At 46.9% G+C, this 22,407-nt stretch overlaps 1 protein-coding gene across 4 annotated transcripts in view; it reads left to right on the forward strand.

Annotated features, from left to right (window-relative positions):
* ACSL6 (acyl-CoA synthetase long chain family member 6) overlaps positions 1-22,407 on the forward strand; it is a 62,533-nt gene that overhangs the window by 21,522 nt on the left and 18,604 nt on the right. For all 4 annotated transcript variants that reach the window (XM_063413586.1, XM_063413587.1, XM_063413585.1 and 1 more), the window contains exons 2-10: positions 10,715-10,935; positions 12,447-12,561; positions 13,361-13,425; positions 13,816-13,917; positions 14,039-14,138; positions 14,809-14,987; positions 15,830-15,862; positions 16,820-16,871; positions 21,709-21,782. In XM_063413586.1, coding sequence (XP_063269656.1) covers positions 10,741-10,935; positions 12,447-12,561; positions 13,361-13,425; positions 13,816-13,917; positions 14,039-14,138; positions 14,809-14,987; positions 15,830-15,862; positions 16,820-16,871; positions 21,709-21,782 — 915 coding nt within the window. In that variant the 5' untranslated portion in view covers positions 10,715-10,740. The remainder of the gene's footprint in view (positions 1-10,714; positions 10,936-12,446; positions 12,562-13,360; positions 13,426-13,815; positions 13,918-14,038; positions 14,139-14,808; positions 14,988-15,829; positions 15,863-16,819; positions 16,872-21,708; positions 21,783-22,407) is intronic.

A 22,407-nucleotide genomic window follows, 5' to 3' on the forward strand; every position in this document is an offset into this window, starting at 1 on the left:
CCATTTGTGATTCCATGAACTTGCAGGGCACTTTCTTGGTAATTAACCTGGTCTAATGATGGTCACCTTACTCTAAGAGAGGGATACAACTGTATTTGTTATAGTTAGTGACACTGCTGTTACTTTTTTTGTGAGCTCCCATTTTTGATGTCATTTTCTTGTTTCAGTTTCCAGTGTAATAATGTCTTCGTGGGCATGTGTTTGACACAGAGCTGGCAGAGCCTTTCAGTCCTCTCCTTTTTCCTATGGTTTTGCTTTACCTGCAGTGGCAGGTCAGTAAGTATTGGAGCTCTTCAAGCTGTAAGATTGGCATAAAGAGAATTGCTTCTTATAATAATAAAGACTGTGTTTAGCTATGATGTGGCCCAAACTGTGAGGTTTCTCTGTACATCTGCAGCAGAAGATGAAAATCTGTGGTGTGATTGTGCACAGGCAGCCTCCTGCAGAGAGCAACAGGCCAAATTTCCAAGATCCTCATGGCTGGAGACAATGCCAGCTGCAGCCTGGCCTGCTTAGCCCTGCTGTGAACATTTGCTACGTAACTGTTGATATTGCAGAAGGCAACACAAAATTGAAGTTTGACTAGGTATTTTTGGTCCAGTCTAAGCTGTCAGAGAGACAGTGCAGGCTAACAGCTGGCTTGGAAGTGGTATTCAAAACATTCCTGTTCTTCCCTATCCTCTGCAGGACTAACTCTGGGCATGCCACTGTGTCATGTCTTAAGCATTATGGAAGATTTTCTGTTATGAGCTTGTTTAGTTTTCTGTGTCACTTTGGATGAAGCACTCCCATGCTTGCCTGAATGCAATTGGCTGGCAGGATCCTGAGAGTGTTATTCAGAAACCACTTTATTCTGGTACTGCTGCCAAAAGAAACGGCGGCAATGAACCCAAAAAGGTTTGCAGCTGGATGAGTACCCCTGGACTGGTGCACAAATATTTGTGCTGATTCCTGGGAAAGGCAGGATGGGTGTGGGAGTGATGGAAGGGGCAGATATCAGGAGGATTCCTTGCCCTGGCAGGTCTGGAATACAGTGGGGCATCCCAGCCTGTGTGTGCTCCACCAAGCTGTGCTCCAGGCAGGGGTGGAGGGGTGTGTGGTGGGTCAGGGAGTCATGCAGGGAGGACATGACCCCACCCTGGCACCAGGATGCCATCTGATCATGCCAGAAGGGGATTTGCTTGTAAACTAACCACTTTTTCTGATACTATAGCAGTACAATTATTTCTGTGCCAACAGCCAGATACCCTAGTGTGGGCACAAGGCGAGGGGCCCCTCGTGGCCCAGTCCAGCAGTGGTGTGACTTGGGGTCATCCATCCTACCCTGCCAGAAGCCAGCAGGAGTCAGACCTGTGCAGTTTGTGCATGCAGCAGGAGAGCAACCAGGGCCAGGGCTGTCCCTTCAATGTCCCTGTGTCCCTGTGAGCAGTCTCACACAGTGACCCTCCAGATGCAGCCAAAGGCAGGGTGTCAATGGTCACGGAGAGCTGGGAACTGGCCGTGCCTGATGTGTGTCCTTGTCTGGCAGTGACCTGCTGTGGGGACAGCAGAGCCAGCCCTCAACAGCCAGGGCACTGCATGCTTGTGGTACCAGCTTCTTCCCTGCCTGGCACTGTACCCACAATCTCCTTGCCTCCAGCCATGGGCTAGGGGCTCTGTAGAGTGAGATCGTCACAGAGGGCCTGCCTGTGGCATGTTCATGTGGAGAGACTGAAAATGAACCAGGCAGTGAGCTGAGGAGGGGAGTACATTGAAGGGTAAGTCCCTTTGTGGGCCCTGCACCTATGCACTGACACTGCTGCAGAGCCTTCAGGTGACTGGGGTTCTTAGCTGGACCAGGGCCTCTACAGACAGGACTAAGGATTATTTAAATTCAATATTTAAAGGCAAACATCAAAACTTTCCTTGGCAACAAGCCATCAAGCTCTTTGCAAAGCACCTTTGCATCTCCACTCTGCCAAGCCAGCTGTCAGGGGTGCAGCTCCCTTCTCCCTTTCCATTAAGTGCTTCTCTTTGTACTCTGCCCCAGATAACTATTTTTATGCCATTCTTTAAGCTGTTTGTTTGCTGCCTGACACAGAGTATTCAGGAATCACATACTATATGGGACAATCATCCATCAATGTCAATAAAAAATAAAAAAAGCTAAAACCAAACCCAACAAACCTCATTCTTCACAAGAACTAAAGCTGCCAATTGCTTGTGGGTACTTCTGGGAAGGAGGGAGCTTTGCAGATGTTCTGTGAGCAGTGTCCAGAAAGAAGCCCCAGCCCTGCAAAAGCAGCCCCACGATGCACTGTCAGGATCCAGCCCCTTGTGACAATGCCAGCAGCACATGGCACTTCAGCATGAGCCCAGAAAACGTGTGCAGGCCATCTGCAAGCTTTGCCATAAGGCTGAGTGGCAAATTCTCTCCTGTTTTAGCCACCTCAATGGGATGCTCCTGTGGACTATGCTGCCTGTGAGCCAGGGAAGCAGACAGGGAGTGATCAGGCTCTGGTTTCCTCAGATGGAACTTTGCAGCCCCTGTGCTGATTTTGGCGCAGTTGTGTGAGCAGGCTCCAGAGAACTGAAGACAGCCAGAAAACCCCACAACTTTGGTTTGCTTTTCCTTCTGGCTGGGTTATGTTTTAGCTTGGAGGAATGGCCTGAGCTGACTTGGGCTGAGCACACAAAAGCTACACTGGCATAAGGGGAACAAGATAAATGTGATGAAGGGGACAGTGGGTGCAAAGATATCCCATGTAGGTTTTCGCATCTGAACTCCATCCTCTGCAACCACAGGCTGAGGTTTTTAGCCTGGTCAATGAAACCTTATGACTCTGGCTCATGCTGGTGCTGGGTAACTTTTTGAGGATGTTTCAGCAGTTAGAGGAGCTTTTTTATTACTGTGCCTTAGGCAACTGATAGACTTCAGAGACAGCAGAACTGTTGAGCTTTTCCCTTTCGGTAGGAAACTTGAAGTGCTTGCACTGGCTTCCTGATGCTTTGTTATCCAGAGGAGTGGCAGATTTGGACCAGATTCCCAGTCAGGGCTTTTCCATATGTGTGTCATAGTGGCTTCTGAGGGCTGCTACACTGCTGTGCTTGCGGGTGCAAAATGTATTTTTAGCTTGGTCCACGTGTTTGAGCTGTGCTGAGTGGGTGAGGAGGTGTGGGATGGAGGATGAAGCTTCCTGTGAGGATTTGGTATCAGTGGATGAAGAGGGACCTGATGCAGAGAGGTGAGGATGAGGTGGTGGTCTGTGCATGGCTCTGAGCAAGGGGCATTTCCAGACAGTTGGGGGCTGCATTTTGCTCTCTGAAAGGTCTCAAGTGTCTAAAGTAAGATCTCTGCATAATGCTGAATTATTTATTAAATAATGTCTCTAGGCAAGGGACCAATATGCTGTAGATATTTTAGATACTTTAAATACTTCTATTTGCGTGTGATTACTGGTCTCTTTCAGGACACTGAGCTCCTTGTTAGCATTTTTCCCTTTTTAGTGGATGCTTGCGAAGACCTTGTGTTTTGCAAATGCATTTCCCAGCAGTGCAGAGCAGGAGGGAGCAGAGGCCAGTGCTGCTCCTCCGGTTGCTTGGAGATTCCCATCCTTTGTCTGTGCCCTGCCTTTGGGGCTGGGGTTGTAAGGGAGGTGGATGGAAGCTGGAGGGTCAGCAAAGCCCTGAGCCCAGTGCTGTGATCTGCCATTAACTGCATCCCCAGGAACCACGGGGAGATGTGGAGCCATGGTCACACCCAGGCTGTCAATGCACCAGCTACTTACTTAGAGATTTTTAAGGAGTTAGATGTTTCTACAGTAGTGCTAGGGACACATTATGCAGTTAGTGCTGTTAATCATCAGTTACCCACAGCAGGGGGAAATTCTACTTTTTATATGCATTTTATATATATGCATATGCACACACAAGCATTTACATCCACGCATGCAGATATATAATGGCATGTGTATAAATACCATATATAAATGGGACCCAGTACTTCAGCAGCCTTTTCTCTGAGACATTTTTTCTGTCCTGAGTGAAACTGCCTGTCTCTCCTAAAAAAATAATACACCACTAGGCCAAGTTTATACCAAAGCCACAACTACATGCTGATGCTGAACTGGTGTCTTTAATCCACCCCTGTGCTCTCCCCACTCACTCACGCAGTCAGTCAGTCACCAGAGGACACAGGAAAGCACAGCTAGCCTCCTTGCCATGAAGTTTATTTGCCTTATTCTTTCCCCACAGATCCAAGGCTTGACCTGGATTCAAAGCCTTTTTCCATTGTGGATAACTCTGCCTTGCTGAGTGGGAGGGAGGGTGCTGGGAGAGGGTGATGGGGTGGCAGGGGCATGGGGACAGTCCCTGATGGCATTACTGCAGCTCCATGTCCGCTCCCATGCCCCAGACCCCGAGTTTGGGGTGCACCGAGCCCCCAGCTGGCTCTGCTGGCATGAAAGCAATTTGAGCTGAAGAGGCTTAGGTACTATTGAAACCCTGTTCTTTAATAGTCATGTTGGCAAAAGGCCAGTTTCACCGATTGGATGGGTCTGATGCTCAAAGAAAAGGGAGAAGGATATTCTTTGTTAGTAAAAAATAGAATATAAAAGTTATAAACTGCTTTTATAACATTTCTTGATCATGGGGTGCTTCTCCAGTATCTGCTCCCCAGAGAAGTGCCACAGCCTCACGGGCACCGTGTGCCTGCCCTCCCTTGTTTGCTATCCATTGCCTCTCACCCTCTCTTATGTTGCCTGAGCACAGTAAACCAAAAAAAGAAATTTTATCTCTAAATCAGTTCGTTTTCCCCCTTCTTTTTTTCCTCCTTCCCAATTATAGCTCATTAAGTTATAGTGGAACCACAGTCAATGAGGCCAAATGCCTTGGCTTTGAGTCCTTTATTATTTGACCCTACAAAGAATTGTGTGATCTAAGTAAAACACGGTAACTGTGGTTGTGCACTGAAGAGGCTATGATTTTGCTCAGTGGGTAAAATGAAGCACCTGTAAGAGTTCAGTTTGGTCTGGTTTTGGTAGGTAGGGGGCATTTTTTTTATGAAACACAGTTTTAATGAAAATGTGCTGTCCCAAAAATCAAAGCAGTGGTACATCATGTAGAGGCTGTGGGAGATGGCTTAGGGTGATGTGTCTGAAGGTGAGAGACATTAAATGGAGAAAAGGGCTATAGTGAGATAGGTCACTTTAGAGGAGCAAAAACAGGTATTGTTTCAGAAAGTTTTAAGTAGTATTAGCCTTGGCTTGATCAATAATCCTAGTAATTGCTGAATCCCATGTGTGGCTGATAAACCCTTGCAGAGAAGAGAGGGTCCCTGTACATGCATCCAAGGATGTGTGGTGGGTCAGGGCTGTGGGGTCACCCCTGCCCAGGCTGCCCTGGAGAGATGCAGGACAAGCAGTGAAATGTTTTGGGTCACTGTTTGGGTGATGTGTTTATACCACAATTGCCTGTGTGGGACAGAAGCTGTCCTGCAAAACTGTGTGAGCCAAGTATTGCTTGTCTCCTGCTTCATTTTGGGGCTGCTTACTGGATTTCCACACAGTGATTCTTTCATAGTTTTAGATACTTCTGGAGTTCCTATTTTCCCCTCTACATTTATCACACCCATTACTCTTTCTCAAGCAGTTTGCAAGCTTGCAGACTGCCTGGCTTCCTGTCTTACAGCAGGGAATTGTTCTGTAAGGATTTCAGTAGCTCTGTGTAATGCCCAACAAATACATAATGGCATTTTCTCTCTATAATTAACACTGGCTTTGTCCTGCTGTAAAGTGTGGCATTACCATTTTCATAAACACTATAGTGTGAAATTATTAAAACAGAATAAACTGATGTGACCTCAAACTAGTTGAAAATGGAAAGGTGGCCAAATGCTATGAGTTTTCCAACTACTCCTGTTTAAGTAAAACAAATGAGAAAAAAATCTGCAAGTTTGGATTAAACTGGGTATTGCATTTGTGCCTGAGGCACAGCACAATCTGTGGTAGGAGATCTCATTAGATCACTTGTTCCCATAAAATCTAGAGAAATGTGAGCCCAGCCTGCTGCAGAGAGGTCAGTGTCCCCCTTCCTCACCTGAGCCCAACCCACACTGGCTTCAGGGTGAGAACTGAAGGCTCACCCAGCTTCTCATCCTCTGTGCCCACACAGGGAAAACTTGTGGAGCTGCAGAGCAGAGGCTGACTTGGCATCACCTCTCTGGTTTTAATTACAGCAGTGATTAGGAATTCAAAGCCTGTGGTGTCCCAGGAGCTCCCTGGCCAAGCTGGAGAAGGTCAGAGTTACCTGAGCTGCATTTAATGGCAGGGTCTTCTCCTAGCGTTAATGTCACACAGCATGCCTACATGGAGTTTGAGGAAAAAGGAAAAATAAGAATCATTATACCCTGCAAGCAATATAACATCCCCCCTCTGCCCACATGGCTGTGGCAGCCTCTGTGCATGTTTTCATAAAGATGTTAATTACTGCAACAGCTTTCATTTAAATAAACAAATGGTTTCCAGTGATGCAGTCTGACTAATAGCTTTATGTGTCCCTGGGAATGCTGATGCTCCCTTTCCCCTTGGCAAATGGAAACTGTCTTGTAGTGACATAGTCATGATTTGAGTGCCATTCGTGATCTGAATCCCTATTGCAAAGTCCCCTGAGCCCTCAGTACAGAGCACTGGGCATGTTTTTGTTGTACACAGGAAGGTGAGGGAGAGTGGTCCAAGTGTTGCTGGATGCTTCTTTGTGCAAATCTTCTGACACTGACCCCATTTCAGGAAAACAGCCATAAATCTCAGGGTCTAGGCTCTGCAGAACTGAACATGAGAAAAGAGTTCAAAAAGCTTGTAGTGTTTCACTGGAATGAAACACCACTAAATCTGCCTGTCTATATTGAGATGTTTTAGATCCTGTAAATTCTGTTTCCTCAGTGAATGAGTGAGCAGGCAGTGCTGTAGCCAAGGACACGGATCCATGGTGACTGCTGGCTGGCAGGGTATTCCAGCTTGCCCTGAGAGAAGTGGAGGGTCTGTGGGCTCTGAGCCATTGCATGTCACTGGTTCTGTTCTGTAGCTCCCCACTGCAAACAGTTAATTCTCTCAGGCATATTCAAGAGCTGCTTATTTGGGTTTGGTTTTGTGGTATGAAGTCTAATGTAAATAGCCTTTTTTGGGGCTTGAATAAAGGGATGGTGATGGGACACTTTGCCCATTTTCCAGGATGGGAATGAATCACCTGCCTCTTCCCCATCCCACTGTGAATGCAGGGGGGCAGGAGGATATGGATGCCCCAACAGGAGTTGTTCTTCCCAAGCAGGCACTGATGGAATGGTAGGAAGGATGTGATTGTGTGGCCACACAGGACCAGTAAAATTTTAATTGCATTAGGCATACACCAGTAGTCTGAGGCTGTTCCCACACTGGCTTATGTCACTGACCTCCGTTGACTGGAGTTACAGAATCACTTCCAGCAGAAAAAGATGAAAACTAAATCGTACAAGAGAGCCATTTGTTACCAAAATAAATAAATAAGCCCTGTTCTGGGAGTGATTGCTGTGAAGAGGCTGGTGGGTGACCTGGAGCCCAGTTACAGCTGGCTGCTCCAAGGCTGCAGGAGCCCTGCTCAGCCTGGACCCAGGCTGGGGATTTCCCCTGTGCCAGGCACCCCCAGCTCTTACCCATGGCTGTGCTCTCTTGGCTTTTCTCCAACACGTCTTCCTTCCTTCCTTCCTCCAAAACACTTTTTTCTGTCCTTGCTTGCATATTTGTTTCTCTTTTCTTTGCCATGGGAATATTTTAGAACTCCGCTGATGTGAAGTGCCATTTGGAATAAATGGAAATCTCAGCATTTCCTTGTGCCACATGCATGAGTGCCGTGCTCTGTGCACTGGCACCCAGGGCTGCTTGCTTGTGGAGAACATGAACTGCAGCAGGCTGGGAAATCCACCTCGGGCAACAGAAATGGGGCCAAGATGTAGCAGAAATGGGGCACAAAGGTAACAGAAATGTAGAGAAGGGGCATGGAGAGCATCCTGCTGCTAATCCTGGGCCCAAGGTGACAGCAGCAGCTGCTTGCTGTGCACTCTGGAGTGCAACACTGCCTTGCTGATGGGTAACCCAGCCCAGCTGTACTGGCTTTAAGTTCCTATTATTTATTTTCCTGATCACATGAGAAATGTACTCCCAGAGCATGTGGTCATGAGGTGCTCAGCTGCTTGTCTTGTCTGAGGAGGCTGTGATCCAGGTACCCCTGACCCCTCTTTGTATAGATATAGAGAGGGGATGAGGCAGTTCTCTCTGATCATCCCAAACACACCTGGGCCCCTTTCCTGGCCACCATCCCAGGGCAGGTTGGCTGCTCTGAGCAGATCAAATATGGACCTCATCACGAATCACTTTGAGATGCAAAACCCAGGATTTATTGCAAAAGGCAACTTGTGAGAACTCTGCAGTGCCAAAATGGAACGTGAACAGAAATTGCAGCCCTGACTCTCATGATCCTTCTGTTGATGCTATGAGCTCTAGATGTCTGTGAATGCCCTTGACCCAGACAGATGTAAAGGCCTGGTCCTGCTTCCACCCAGGCAATCCCCACTGAGCAGGGCACAAGCAGGACAGAAGCATATGGCTGTAGCCAGGCATCCCTCCATGGCAGTGCTGTTCCCACAAGTACTTCCCAGATTTCCACTTTCAATTTAACTGCATGCATGGATATAAAACAGCACTTACAGGCTGTTGTTGAGGGAGTAATCCCCAGGATTTCAGTGCAACCAGCAAACTGGGTGGCTGCTTTTGGTGGGACAGGCTGTTTCTGGGAGCAGACAGTCTTAATTGGGACTTGCTGAAATGCTTTTGCACAAATGGGCAATTCATCAGTAAATTAATAGCTCCCTTGCTAAGCTATCCCGTTTTTTGTAGTAAAAGTGTGTTTGTCAGGCTGCTTTTCATAGTCTGATGTTGAGAAATCTTGAGGGGAGAAAACAGTACTCTGTCTCAGTTCATAGAGTAATTTTATCCCAGAATGGTTTGGTTTGAAAGGGACCCTAAAGCTCATCCAGTTCCAATTGCCCTGCCATGACCAGGGACTCCTTCCATTATTCCAGGTTCCACCAAGCTCCACCCAGCCTGTCTTTGAACACTTTCAGGGATGGGGCATCCACAGCTTCTCTGGGCAAGCTGGGCCAGTGCTTCAGCACCCTCACAGTTCATCCTAGCATCCTTGCAGTCGCATAGTCAATGTTTTATCACCTAGAGATTTCTGTAAAGATGCTCAAATCACAGGAGAAAATTGCCTCCTGTGAGGGTATTTCCCAGTAACATCATCTGGATGTGATAACTGGAGGGGTTCAGCCATTCTTTAAGAGGCTGGTCATGATTCCAGAGGGTTTGCACAGTCAGGAGTTCTCTGGGAGCCGAGGTGACTGTGGGATGTTGGGCCAGCATCAGGGAGCAGCATGGGGCCAGAGGGACATCTGGGCCAGAGCTCTCAGGTGGAGATGGATGACCCTGAACATGGGCTCTGTGTCACTGTCCCCTTGCTGCTGCCCTCACTGTTTCATAACCCAAAAGTGAGTGAGTGAGGTTAATTGTTGGTTATGTTGGGTTTTTTTCCTTGTGCAAACTTACAAACCTTCTCCGGAGCCTTGTGCAAGGGGTTGCCCCCATGTTCACCCCCTGGCCTGTGCCAGCCCCAACACTCACTTGGCACAAACACAGGAGAAGGCTACTAGAGGATAGTACTGACCCTCAGGACTTCAGGATAGTGCAGCTCAGACACTGTTCCCAGGAGAAAAAAAGCAGGTTTGTGTTCCTGGTGCTGATGTGTGGGAAGTCCTGGCTGCCTCATGGAAGTGAAGCCATGTAGCTCCACAAGCTGGAGCAAGGCCAGAGGGCAAGAGGGAAGGGGATGCCTGGGCTCATGTGGCTGAAAAACTTTTTTAAGACCTTGACTCTTGTAAAGTCATAAATAGAGCTGTGGGAAACCTTAACTGTTTGGACTCCCCTGGGGAGCACCTGCTTGGCTCATCCCTCAGGGCTGGCCGATACTGGAGACTCCTCAGTGGGGAGTTGATACAGGGCTTTCACTGTAAACAGGAGTTATTTAAAATGTTCCTTGTGTACTCAACACCCAAACATGAGTCCCCTGAGGACAGCCTGACCTCTCTCTCACTCTGGAGCAGTGAGCCACCTGCCTGGCTCCTTATCTCTGGTGGCTGTTTCTGTATGTGCAAAAGGGAAGAAAAGCAAGGCAACCTGCTGTGGCAGAGTCTAGATGAATGCCCAATTCACAGGCTGACCTTGCCTTCCCCAGGAGCAGCTGCCAGTCTGTGAGCCCAGCACAGCTGTCTGTGCAGTCCTGCTCAGGGAAGGCAGAGAAAGCTCCTGGCAGCCCAGAGGGGTCATTGCTGTATCCCAGAGCTTGTCCCAGCATCTCTCACTCCAGATAACTGCAGCTGCATCAGCTCCTGTATGCTGGTACTCGGTTGTGCTTAGGGAATGAGCAATCTATTCCTGCTCACCCTGCTACAGATGCGTCCTCCTTTCTTCTGTCTCTCCCATAGATGCTGTTTTCCTCAGTTAGGGTGGCTATTGGCAGGCAGCCCCACGGCTCAGCAGAGCAGCGTGTCTGATGGCTGATGAGGCAGAGCATGTTCTCCCCTTCCCGTGCTGCCTCTGCCCACCTGCCGCCTGCCCTCACCCGACCTCCCCCATCCTTCTGGCTCTTGCAGAGTTTGCCGTTTCGCTGGTGGAGAAGATGCAGGCTCAGGAGATCCTGCGGAGCCTGCGGCTCCCCGAGTTCGATGACCTCAGCCAGTTCTTCCGCAACCTGCCGGCCACGGCGCTGGTGGGCATCGGCGCCTTCGCCGCCGTGGTCGCCTACTGGTTTGCCAGCCGGCCCCGGGCCGTGAAGCCGCCCTGCGACCTGCGCATGCAGTCGGAAGAAGTCGAGGTGAGGCCAGGGCAACCCCACAGGCCTTCCCCAAGATATGCATGCCTGGAAGTCACAGAATGGTTTGGGTTGCAAGGGAGCTTAAAGGTCATCTCATTCCAGCCTCCTGCCATGGGCACTATCCCAGCCTGGCCTTTAACACTTGCAGGGATGGGGCAGCCACAGCTTCTCTGTGCCAGGGCCCCACCACCCTCACAGGGGAGAAATTCTTCCTAACATCTAATTTAAACCTACTTTATTTCAGTGTGAAGCCACTACCTCTTCTTCTTGTAAAAAGTCCCTTTTCAGCTCTCTTGTAGGCCCCCTTCATTAAGATCTCCCCAGAGCCTTCTCCAGGCTGAACAACCCCAACTCTCTCAGCACTTCCTCATAGGGTATGTGTCCTATCCCTCTAAGCACCTTCATGGCCTGCTCTGGACTTGCTTCTATAGATCTACGTCCTCAGAGGATGCCAGGAAAGCTTTTTTGTTGTTGTTTCAGTAGTTCCCCAACCTCATCCTGAAATCAACTCTATAATGCACAGTGCGAGGGATCACTTCACCACTTAATTCATCCTTTTCGGTACACTAAAAATCTAGAATACAGTATGCTGTTCTCTTAGATTTTCAGTAAAATTTTGGTCTTAGATTTGCTTAACCATCCGTGGCCAAAAATTAGAGGCACTGCTATTGCACGGAAGAAACAACTGAAAGGCAACAGCTGATGAGACAAGATCACCTGGCACTCTTCATGTGTGCCCATTGCTGAGTTTGGTGCGAGGCTGAGGAGTTACTAATAGTTATGCTTGCAAAAGGCTTTAATGATGCAGCTCTCTTTTAAATAACAGAAATATTTCTGAATATTGTCTCCACTTATTTTAATATCTGAAAGTGGGATGAGAATTTTTAAAGCCTTTTGTGATGTTCCCTCTAAGACGTCATTGTCTTTAATTCCAACAGCTTTCTAAAAGGGTGGGAGGATTTTACATTTTTCAAAATAGTTTTTCCCTGTGTTTAGGCCTTTAGTTAGACTTTTTTCTGCCTCCCAGCGCAGTCCTGGTTTGGTGATTCTCACCCTGGTTGCCCACTCCTAAAACCCCTCTACCGAGCTCATGGCACCGGGGGCTGGCCTCTGCCTTAGTCTGTCCTTTATGTTGGCCTGGATGTCCTTGTGGAGGTGTTCCTGATGCTAGTCCTGGAGACCTGTGGAGCCCAGAGCAGTTGCTTCCCCCAGCGCGTCCCCATTCCATTACTTCCAGATCCATAATTCCTTATTAAATTCCCTTGGGCAATATCAACGATCTCAGTGACGATGAGCTGGGTCAAGTGCTCCTCTGTGACCAGAGGGTTCTTTGTATTCCTGAGGTGCTCAGGTCAATGTTCCCCTTCTCACATCCCTTTGGGTCTTGGGGCAGGTGTGGTCACAGTGGTCTTGCTGGCATGTGGGGAGCTGCTTTATGGTGGGGTTTCCCCATTTCCCACCCTGAGCAGTGCTGATGGCTGTGTCATCTCGTGTCCCCTCGTATCACGCAGGGCCTGGCTGGGGCGCGCCGCTCAGTGATCGGGGACAGCCCGCAGCTGCTGACGCACTACTACGATGATGCCAGGACCATGTACGAGGTCTTCAGGAGGGGATTCAGCATCTCTGGTGAGAGCAAAGTGGTGAGGAGGCCTAGGGCAGAAGCTGGGAGAGGTGGGGACCCGGCCACGCAGATGTTCTTACCCCGTGGTCAGTGGTATCGTCACAGAGCTCTCACACACTTGAGACGTCACTTCCCACTCCAAAAAGCCATGATGACTCCTCCCTGCTCTGTCATAACTATTTCTGTGTCTGCTGTTTATGCTGTCCTGCCTCATTGGATGCAACAATGTCATGGTCAGATTATTATTTTTGGTGCCATAAAAAACCCCACTGGGACTGCACATATTCTGCCTCACAAGACAGGGGTAAATGAAGGACTCAGTAGGTGTATGGAGGAATGGATTTCTGCAAGTAGGTACCATTAGTAAATTATTCAAACTTTCCAAATTTTTATCTGGTCACGCACTGCTGTGTGTTGTCACCTTCCTCCAGAGCAGGCTGGGCTAAATATAGTAGTGTTCACCTTTTTAAATCAAAAGGCAGCGCAGGTAGTGGGAGCTGGTGTTTGGGATGAGTGCCCTTATCAGACACTAATGCTCATGTGATCTTTGGAGAAGTGTCTTTAAATGAGGCTGCTTGGGGCAAACTGCTGCTATCAGTGGGGAGAACTGAAGCCTTTTAGGGGGATCCCTGCAGCTCATCTCCCATCAGATGCACTTGTGTGTGTAATTTGCTGGAGATTGCTGTGAGAATCAACCCAATAACTACGGATTTGCTCCTGGAGGGCTCCCCCTGCATCGTGGCCCCATGTGTTAATTCCTGCACTGCCTCCCCATAACTCCTCATTTCTGCTTGTGTCTTTCAGAGAATGGCCCCTGCCTGGGGTTCAGGAAGCCCAAGCAGCCCTACCAGTGGCTATCCTACAAGGAGGTGAGCTGGACACCCACTGTGCATCCTCTTCCCCTGCCCAACACAAGAAGGGGTGTTGGGGTGTCTGCATGTTAGACCAGGAGGTTCCTCATGCACTGTGTGATGCTTCCTGGTGTCCCCACCCAGGCACATCCAGGTGTTACATGGGTGTATCAGCTTGCAGGGGCTGGCTCCATGCCATGAGCCCACTCCTGAAAGCAGCACTGATGCACTCTGGAGCCATGGAACATCACCAACCTCATCAACTGCTAATGATGGTTCATGATAACATATGAATTGAACTTTTAGATAGGAAATACAATAATGTGAGAGCCTCCCTGCAAGTCTTTGCTTAATTTGGTATTGTTTATATTCCTCTTTTTAATATATTTTTTCCTCTCCAAATTCCAGGTGGCTGAAAGAGCAGAAGCTCTGGGTTCAGGCCTTTTGCAGCAGGGCTGCAAACCATCCACAAAGCAGTTCATTGGTGTCTTTGCTCAAAACCGTCCAGAGGTGAGATTTTATGTCCAATGTGATACTGTATTAATAATGCTCCTGACCTGTCAGCTTGTTCTCAAGTTATATTTGGTCTCATGGCCCCTTCTCCCCTTTGTTCCCCCATGTTCTCCTGCAGTGGATCATCTCTGAGCTGGCTTGCTACACCTATTCCATGGTGGTGGTTCCCCTGTATGACACCTTGGGTCCTGGAGCCATTCGCTACATTGTCAACACAGGTAAAATCAAAATTGATGTGATCTCCTCAGTTTTGTTGCTCAGAATGGTTCATTTTCTGCATCTAAAAGACAGATGATTATAGAATCCTGGAATGGTTTGGGTTGGAAGGGACCTTGAAGCTCATCTGGTTCCAACTTCTCTTCATTGGCAGAGACACATTTCAGGTTGCTCCAAGTCTTATCCAACCTGGCTATGAACACTTCCAGGGGTGAGGCATTGTGATTATACTTGTTGAGGGTCTTGAATTCACTTAGAGAGGTTCCTGAGGAGCCGTGTGTTCCTGTGCTGCCTCTGCTGCATTTTCCACATGCCCAGTTATGCATAGCCATGGGTAAGGGCTGCTCTGGATGTGGGAATGACTCCATGGCCACCCACTCCTGTGCTGCTTGATATTTTGCCTCCTAGATTTTTTAATCCATGTGGGGACCAATTTTAATATTTTGAACTGAATCTCAGAATAATCGTTAATGTCATGTACACTTTTGGCATTGATTTAGGTTAGCTAAGATTGCATTTTTTTCTCATTTTTCAAGAGAAGCGTGTGTTGTATGCTGGGATTTGTAGTGTAGCCTGGAGTGACTATCAGAACTGATATAGTGTTAGCTATGAGCCAGTCTTGCATTAAAAAAGATATACTACAAACAGCTTGTTTGGCTGTTTTTCTTGCAGCTGACATTTCCACGGTCATTTGTGACAAGCCTGAAAAAGCCAGGATACTCCTTGACCATGTGGAGAGGAGAGAAACTCCAGGCCTGAGGTCTATCATCCTCATGGACCCATTTGAGAACGAGCTGGCAGAGAGAGGGAAGCGCTGTGGGGTTCGCATCCAGACCATGCAGGAGGTGGAGGTGAGTTTGCTCTCCCTCTCCTTTTACCATTTTTTGAAATATCTGTAAAAAGACAGTACAATACACAGGGAGTTGTGAATTGCGGGCCAGGTTCAGTGTCTGGGAGCACCAAAGAGCAGCTTGTGACTGATAATACTGATGTTGGTGCACTTGCCTCTTGGTGTTATTCCTTGTGGATCTCAGAGCCAACATTTCAGTTCTTTATCCTCAAATATGCTATCAGCTGCTATTTAGGCATGAGAAGGGGGTTGTTATTTGAGACACTGTGCTACAATGTTGCTGATAAGTAAAACTTCACAAAAGGAAGGCCTTGTAAAAATCATGGCTCCTGCCTGTTACCTTGGCTAAGTAGAAAAGAACTGTGGGAAAGGAGACTCAGCTGAACTAGGGGTAGGAAAACAAGTTATATAACCATCGCCTGTTCAGATCGTGGTGTATAGTGGTTGGTTGAATTATGTTTGTTGTGCTTTAAAACTATGTAACTGATAATGGGCTAAGTGCTTGAAAAGGCCTGGTTTTTGCAATAAAAGGCTCTCATTTGCACCTGCCTGGGGACTCTGCATCACTATGGACCCACACTCACACTACATGTAAGTCTATAGCCTCACACTTGTTTGCAGCATCCTGGATGCAGCCCAACCAACCCAAACACTACTTGAAATCCAAGGAAGGCACTGCAGTTAAGGCAAGAAACTCAGAATAATGAAGATGGCCTCAGTGCCAACTAGGAATTTGTCTGCTTTAGCTGACACTTTTCCTTAGTGGTTTGCAGATTATTAACAAGTGGGTTACACTGCAGGAATTAAAGTGGAAATCACTTTTATTACTTTATTCCCTTCCAGGACTGTGGCCGTGAGAGTCGACATGTGCCTGTGGTGAGTGTTGGCGTGTTGCTTTTCCCACTTACAAATGCAGCAGAAAGGACCTTAAAGCTCATCTTGTTCCAACCCCCTGTCATGGGCAGGGACACCTTCCATGGGTGCTTAGTTCCTCCAAGTCCTGTCCAGTCTGGCCTTGAACATTTTCAGGGATGGGGCAGCCACAGCTTCTCTGGGCAACCTGTACCAGGGCTTCACCACCCCCACAGGGAACAGTATTTGCTTTATTTCCTCTGGAAAACTTAACTGAGATAGCTCATCCTGCTATGAACATGTTAATGTGACAGTAATTAAATGCCATTGTTAAGATACCCTAATTCCACTACCTTACCCTGGTGGCACTGGGGGAATGTCTCTGTACCCTTCACTTTTTGCTCTGCTCCTATGGTTCAGAAACACTACTTGGCAGTATTTATATAGGATATTTTGGGAAAACTGCTTTGATATTTTTCACTGTCTGCTCATGTTCTTACAAAACTCAAATGCAGCTTCTGCTATTCAAGCTGTTTATTTAGTCATTCATGGCCCAAAATAGTGCACTTATAGGGTGGTGCTGAGAATACAGAGATGCTGCTGGAAATGGGAACAATCAACAGCTTTGGAATCTTGTCCCCTGTTGTGGAGTTCTTTCCAGAACTGATCTGGAAATTGATGAATTATCTCAAGTTGTCCCACACATCTACAGATATAGGCAGTGGCTTGGAAAATACTGACTATGAGACAAACACTAAAGCATGCCCTTAGTGCAGCTGGAGCATAGCATAAAGGTAGGACTAGAGTCTGCATCAACTGAAGAAACCTGGTTATATATGCTCAGGAGAATGATAGCTTTTTATGTCAGAGCAAAAACATAATTGGTTTGATCTTTAGGTTTCTACAATGCCAACAGTCTCTACCAGAGACACATCTGCATTTGACTGATGTGAATTTCCTAATCTCCTTTTGTATTTCTAGCCTCCCCGACCAGAAGATCTGTCAATTGTCTGTTTTACTAGTGGCACTACAGGTAAAAGAGGCATTTTCATCTTGAAATGTTAGAATATCTCATGAAATTAATTATTAATCCCACCTCAATACATACAAACTTGCTGTTATATTGATACGACAATGATATTTCTAGGCATTTTTAGTATTTAAGAATATCTAGTTTTATGTACTTCTGTAGATTGCAAATTAAAAATAACAATATATTTATTTTTCAGTTGAATTCTCTGATACATGCTTTGGCAGTATGATTTTCCAGTTGTCTGAAAATCCACCCATGTGTCTGCCTCCCATTTTGCTGTGTAGTTGTGAAGCACATGGTTGATTGGTATTTATCTTTTGCCAATGTTTAAAAAAAAACAACTCAAAACCCTAAGATGTGGTTCCACAGCTTTCCATTCTCTGTATCTGAAGCATATTGATGTCTTCAGCCTCACCAAGGTCCTTGTCACCTCTGTCTCCTCTTCTTGTGTGTTGCTCATGACACCAAGTGCTGGGGAGGTTCAGGATGAGCCTGGGCAGCCCATGCTGCTGCTACTCGAGTGCTGCTGGCCTCTTTTTCTTGGAGAAAATAATCTTCCTGCCTGTTCTTGGCAGAGGCAGTGCTTTCTCCTCTCTCCAGAGCCTGGTCTTCATCAGCTTGCAGGAATTTCCTACTCTTGAGAACTCAGCCTCTGTAACATCTCCCTGAAAGCTGTATGGGCAGATGCACAAGGCCTCACTGCTTGGGAAATCGCTTTTACACTTGCCTGTGGAGAAGGTCCATGCTCCAGGGACTGCTGGAGCAGCTCTTCCAGATCCACCTGTGCTCTTGGGATTGCCTAATGCTTGGTCCTATGCAAAAGCATCCTCAGTTTGGTCTCAGCAGAAGATACTGGGAGCTGCTGGTGCTTCTCAGATGGAGGGTCAGGCTGAGCATGAGGGAACACCTTCATCCTCCACCTCCCAGGAAAGACCTGTGCTTCAGACCAGGTAAGCAACTGCTGTATCAACTCCAAGTACAGGCTCAAGATGTATTAAAAGGGTTTGGGTATTTTACCTTCGTGCATGGTCCTTAGTTTTGAGATCTGCACTTGAGGCTGCCCAGGGCAGAGCACTGAGGGAAAGGAGCCTGTGACTCTGCTCTGTTCCAACACTGGGAATTCCTAAATGGGAAACACTGAGCTCAGTGCTGGACATGAACATCACAGCCACGGACAGAGTGAGTGCAAAGTGGCCAGGCACAAATGGGAGCAGTAGGAAACTGAAGGAGCCATGCCATGGATACAGCAGGGCACAGTGTGTTTGTGTGCATCTTCAAGTGCAGAGCAATTATTTTTGTAAGTCACGTTATTGTTGATATTTTTATTTCTAAACAAGAAATTCTGCATAGAGAAGGTTTCTTTTGATTTTCTTTAATTTGCAGATGCAATCATGGGCCAGTTTCTGATTTTGTGCTTTTCTTAGAAACATGCCCAGAGTTACAGAAATAGGACAACCAGGAAGTTCATTTCCCTTTTCCCATCCAAACCAGAGATTTCCAGTTTTGCAAATCATCTTGAACTGAACCCTCTTAGAGCAATGCTTTGAGCTCAATTCATGAGCCTCTGCTGCAGGACTGTGCACATCACTCTCTGCCTTTTCCAGAGGTTGCATCAACACTCTGGTCTGTTTTGTACATTGTGGCTTGATGTAAGGGTTTTATATGGCCCGTGTAATTTTTAGTGACTACATTTAGAATTTTATTCCAAAGGATATGTCCTCTAGGGCTTTTCCAATTCCAAAGGGCTTTAAATATTTTTGAATAGTGTGAAAAACTGTCTGCTGTAAAATTTGTCACCTGGAAATTGTAGAATTGGAAAGAATTGCCCAGGAGCAGACTTTAACACTTGTTTTATTTGATAGGACCAGATGCCCCAGTGCCTCCCCAGGGACAAAAGAGAGGCTGAGGTTGCTGATCTTGGATAACAAGACCAACTTCCATGGTTGTGCCAAGAAGCCATCAGCACTTGGGAATGGGCCAAAGGCACATAGATATTCCCAAAGTGTTGGGATACAATTTTTCATGTTGGTTACTCCAGAGAAATCAACTGTCATTCCCTCAAGGATCCACTGGTAACCAGGTGGATAAAAATTGCTTCCCAGTGATTTCTCCCAGCCTGGAAGTGCATGCTCCTTTTTGCCAGAGCTCCCCAGGGGAGGAAAGTGCTTGCATCCCAGAACACTGATGGATCACACCATCAAATTAGTGCTGGCACACTTGAAAGATCCATTTGGCAATGTGGAAAAGGTTCTTCTATTCTTTTAAAGGTTCTACTTTTGCTTATAAGAACTGTCAAACAAGCCTGGCATCAAGATAAGGAGGAATTGACATTCCTGGGCTATTAAGGGATTGCAAGGAATCCATTCTGCAACAGGACACTCACTGGGTCTGTCTTTGTGAGGAAATTCAAACAAGAACAGCTTTACAGAAATGGCATCAATTTTTTAAATAGAAAAGCAGCATCCTTGCCAACCTGCTTCTCTCAAAGTGGTAATTCTGGGAAAGGGCTCATAGAAAGGGGCACCTATTTTGCTAGGTTAACTCTTAGAACTACTAAGGAAGTTTAAAGTTTACAGGAGTCCCCCAATCCCAAAAGCTGCAGCTGTCCCATAACAGCATGGCTTGTTCTGGATTTCTCCTGATGGAAGCTCTCGTGGCTCCAGCACTGCTGCTCTCTTAGGCACCATTATCACTGCAGCCTGGCCAGGATGTTGAGCCCATGCAAGAGGGATGCAGAGGAAGAGTCAGGATGTTAACATTGCCTCCAGGCATGGCAGAGATACTGAATCTGCATTCAAGTCAGAGCTGGAGTGAATAAATGAGTCAAACATCTGAGAAATCTCATAGAAACATGGAATAGTTTGGCTTGGAAGAGACTTTTCAAGCATGTCTAGTTCCAAATCCCAGCTGTAGCAAGAGACACTTTCGCCTAGACTGGTTTTCTCGAAGCCCCACCCAGCCTGGCACTGAACTCTTGAAATCCTCCAAAAAACAAGTCTGAAGAATTTTGCCAAGGTGCAGGGACCAGATGTGTGCCAGAGGGCACAGTTTTGAGTTTCCAAACCAGTACTGAGCACATCCTCTGCACTGGTGCCTGAGCTGTGGATGCTGCAGGAGCAGAGCTGCTTCTAGAACTGCAGGGGCTGAGCACACGACTTTGGTGGACACAACTCAATAACACAAGTGATTTTTGAGTTGTGCTGTGTATGCACAACTGACACCTGTTCATGGACTTCTCCTGGAGCCTGGATCCATGCACGCACCCAGCTGTGAAAACAGCATGCCAGGCTGATTTGGCACCTGTGATTCTGCTGGTTCAATGTGTTAGGATGGGAATGCCTGTGCCTGGCAAAGCTGTCAGCTTCACCCCTGAGCTTTGGATGAGACCAAACCAGCCTCCTGTGTACCATGGTCACCTGCAAGTGTGGGACTGAATTACTCAAGGCACTTGGAACAGCAAATAGGGATTTTCTGTATAATATATTGTGTTAAAAACATCCTGCTCTTTTGCAATAAATATATGCTACAATTGCTGCTGCTGTTTGTGCTTGTCTTTATTTATTTGGGGAGTAGGAGTGTTGGTGATGGTGGTGTGCTGGCAGGGCAAAGGGCTCAGTGCTGAGTGTGCCCATGTCTGTGCCCATGCCCACACTGGAGGGCTGCTAGCAACACAGCTAGCAAACTGTTCTGAAGTGAGAGGATTAAACATACTTTCCTGTGCTGAGACATATTCACAAAGCACCACAGCCTCTTCCTAATCTGAGGGAGGCAGAATGAAATTCTGGCTGATTTATGATTTTGTTACATTACCTGCAGGAGCTTTGCCAGGCTGCTTGTGCCCACTGCACTGGGGACACAGGGGCACCTGCAGGTAAAGCTCCTCTGATCTGCCTTCGCACGGTGCAGCGGAAACTGCGTGGCAGTGGTGTGATCGAATTAAAACAATCTGCTTAAAACGTGGTGGAGAAAAAGAGGCTGGCCCCGTAATCTTTATTTGAGCTGAGCTACACCTTCTTTTCACAAGTAAAGCCTTGGAGGGTGATGAAAAGGGACCAAGAGCCCTCCGTGCCACTTTTTTGTGAACATGGAGGTTCCAGCCTGTGTATTTGCTGCTTAAAAACACTGTGTTTTGGTGTCCAAACAGATATGAACTGCAAGAGGTGTACCATGGTCAGCAGAGAAAGGAGTGTAAAAGGCAAATATTGATGATGCTGAGGTGCCTCTGGTAGTGGATGAAATACTGCAAAGGCAGTGCCCAGCTCTGGAACAACACAGGGGCTTTGCTGGCTCCCTAATGGGTTTAGGGCTGTCTTCAATACACCTCTGCTGCTGACACTATTCATGACTTCCCTTAATTGCAGTCTCAAATGGTCTTCTTGTTGCCTAATTTTTACCCTCACTTCTCTCTGCATTTCTCATGTTATCCAGAGTACTGGCTAAGTAAAACAGCCTTTTAAGCCAGGTTTCTTGGTGTTGAAGAAATAAATCCTCCTAGGAGAGGCTGGAACAGCCATCCAAGTCTGATAGCTGTGCTCATTGAATGGCTTCACCTGAGCACTCTCAGAAACTGAAGTTGGGCTGTTTCTGCTGGAACCTGTTTTCCAGAGTGTCCAAGAAAAATATTTCTGTTTGCAGTATCATTTTATTAAGTTTTGAGTATTGCAGTAATTGTTTTGGGTGCATATTAGTGCACAGAAATGATGGTGAAAATTACATATGTTTTAAAATTGAAGAAGTGAACATAATATTTTAAGCATTTCTTGTTTTGTTTTTTTGTTAAGGTTTTGAAAGTCACCTTCTGGCTTATCTTTTAAACTCCCTCTCTGTTTCCTTTCAGGAAATCCCAAAGGTGCTATGCTGACCCATGGAAATGTGGTGGCGGATTTTTCAGGCTTTCTGAAAGTGACGGAGGTGATTACCCTGAGCTAGAAAACATTGCCAGGTGCAGAGTGTGTGGGTTAAGCTGCAGCCCTGCAAGGGGTGGAAGTAGGCTCTTGCAGATAAAAGATGACATTTTTCCTGCTCAGAGGGCTAAACTGCTCATGGGAATGGAGCAAGGCTGAATCTGCAGTACTGGAGGGCATTAAATCCTCTTTCCAGCTCTGGCTCCCAGGCTCTGTAGGGCACTAAGGGCTTCTGAGAAACAATGGTGACTTCTGTAAATCAATTCATTAACTCTTTTTAAAGAATTAGGAGAGCACACAAGCCCTGTACAGTTGCAACTGGTGCTTGAAGAGGAGTTCAGGCTTCTCTTGTGCTCTTGTGTCCCATTGTGCCCAAAAATGTCGTCATTTATTTGAAACCTCTCTGCACACAAAACGTGTGTATGTATAAATGTATATTTTATATATATATGAACATACATGATTTTTTACATGGTTAGTGGCTAATTCCACTGATATTCCAGTATATCTCAGTTTTTGTTATACATATTTCTAATAGAGCATAGCATAGTGCTGGCCAAGTGCCTTTATAATATGTTTCACACACACATGGATGGACAATTGATTACCTCTTACCCCTTACTGGTCTTACT

This window comes from Prinia subflava, chromosome 16 (assembly GCF_021018805.1).
Source record: "Prinia subflava isolate CZ2003 ecotype Zambia chromosome 16, Cam_Psub_1.2, whole genome shotgun sequence".
Taxonomy (NCBI): domain Eukaryota; kingdom Metazoa; phylum Chordata; class Aves; order Passeriformes; family Cisticolidae; genus Prinia; species Prinia subflava.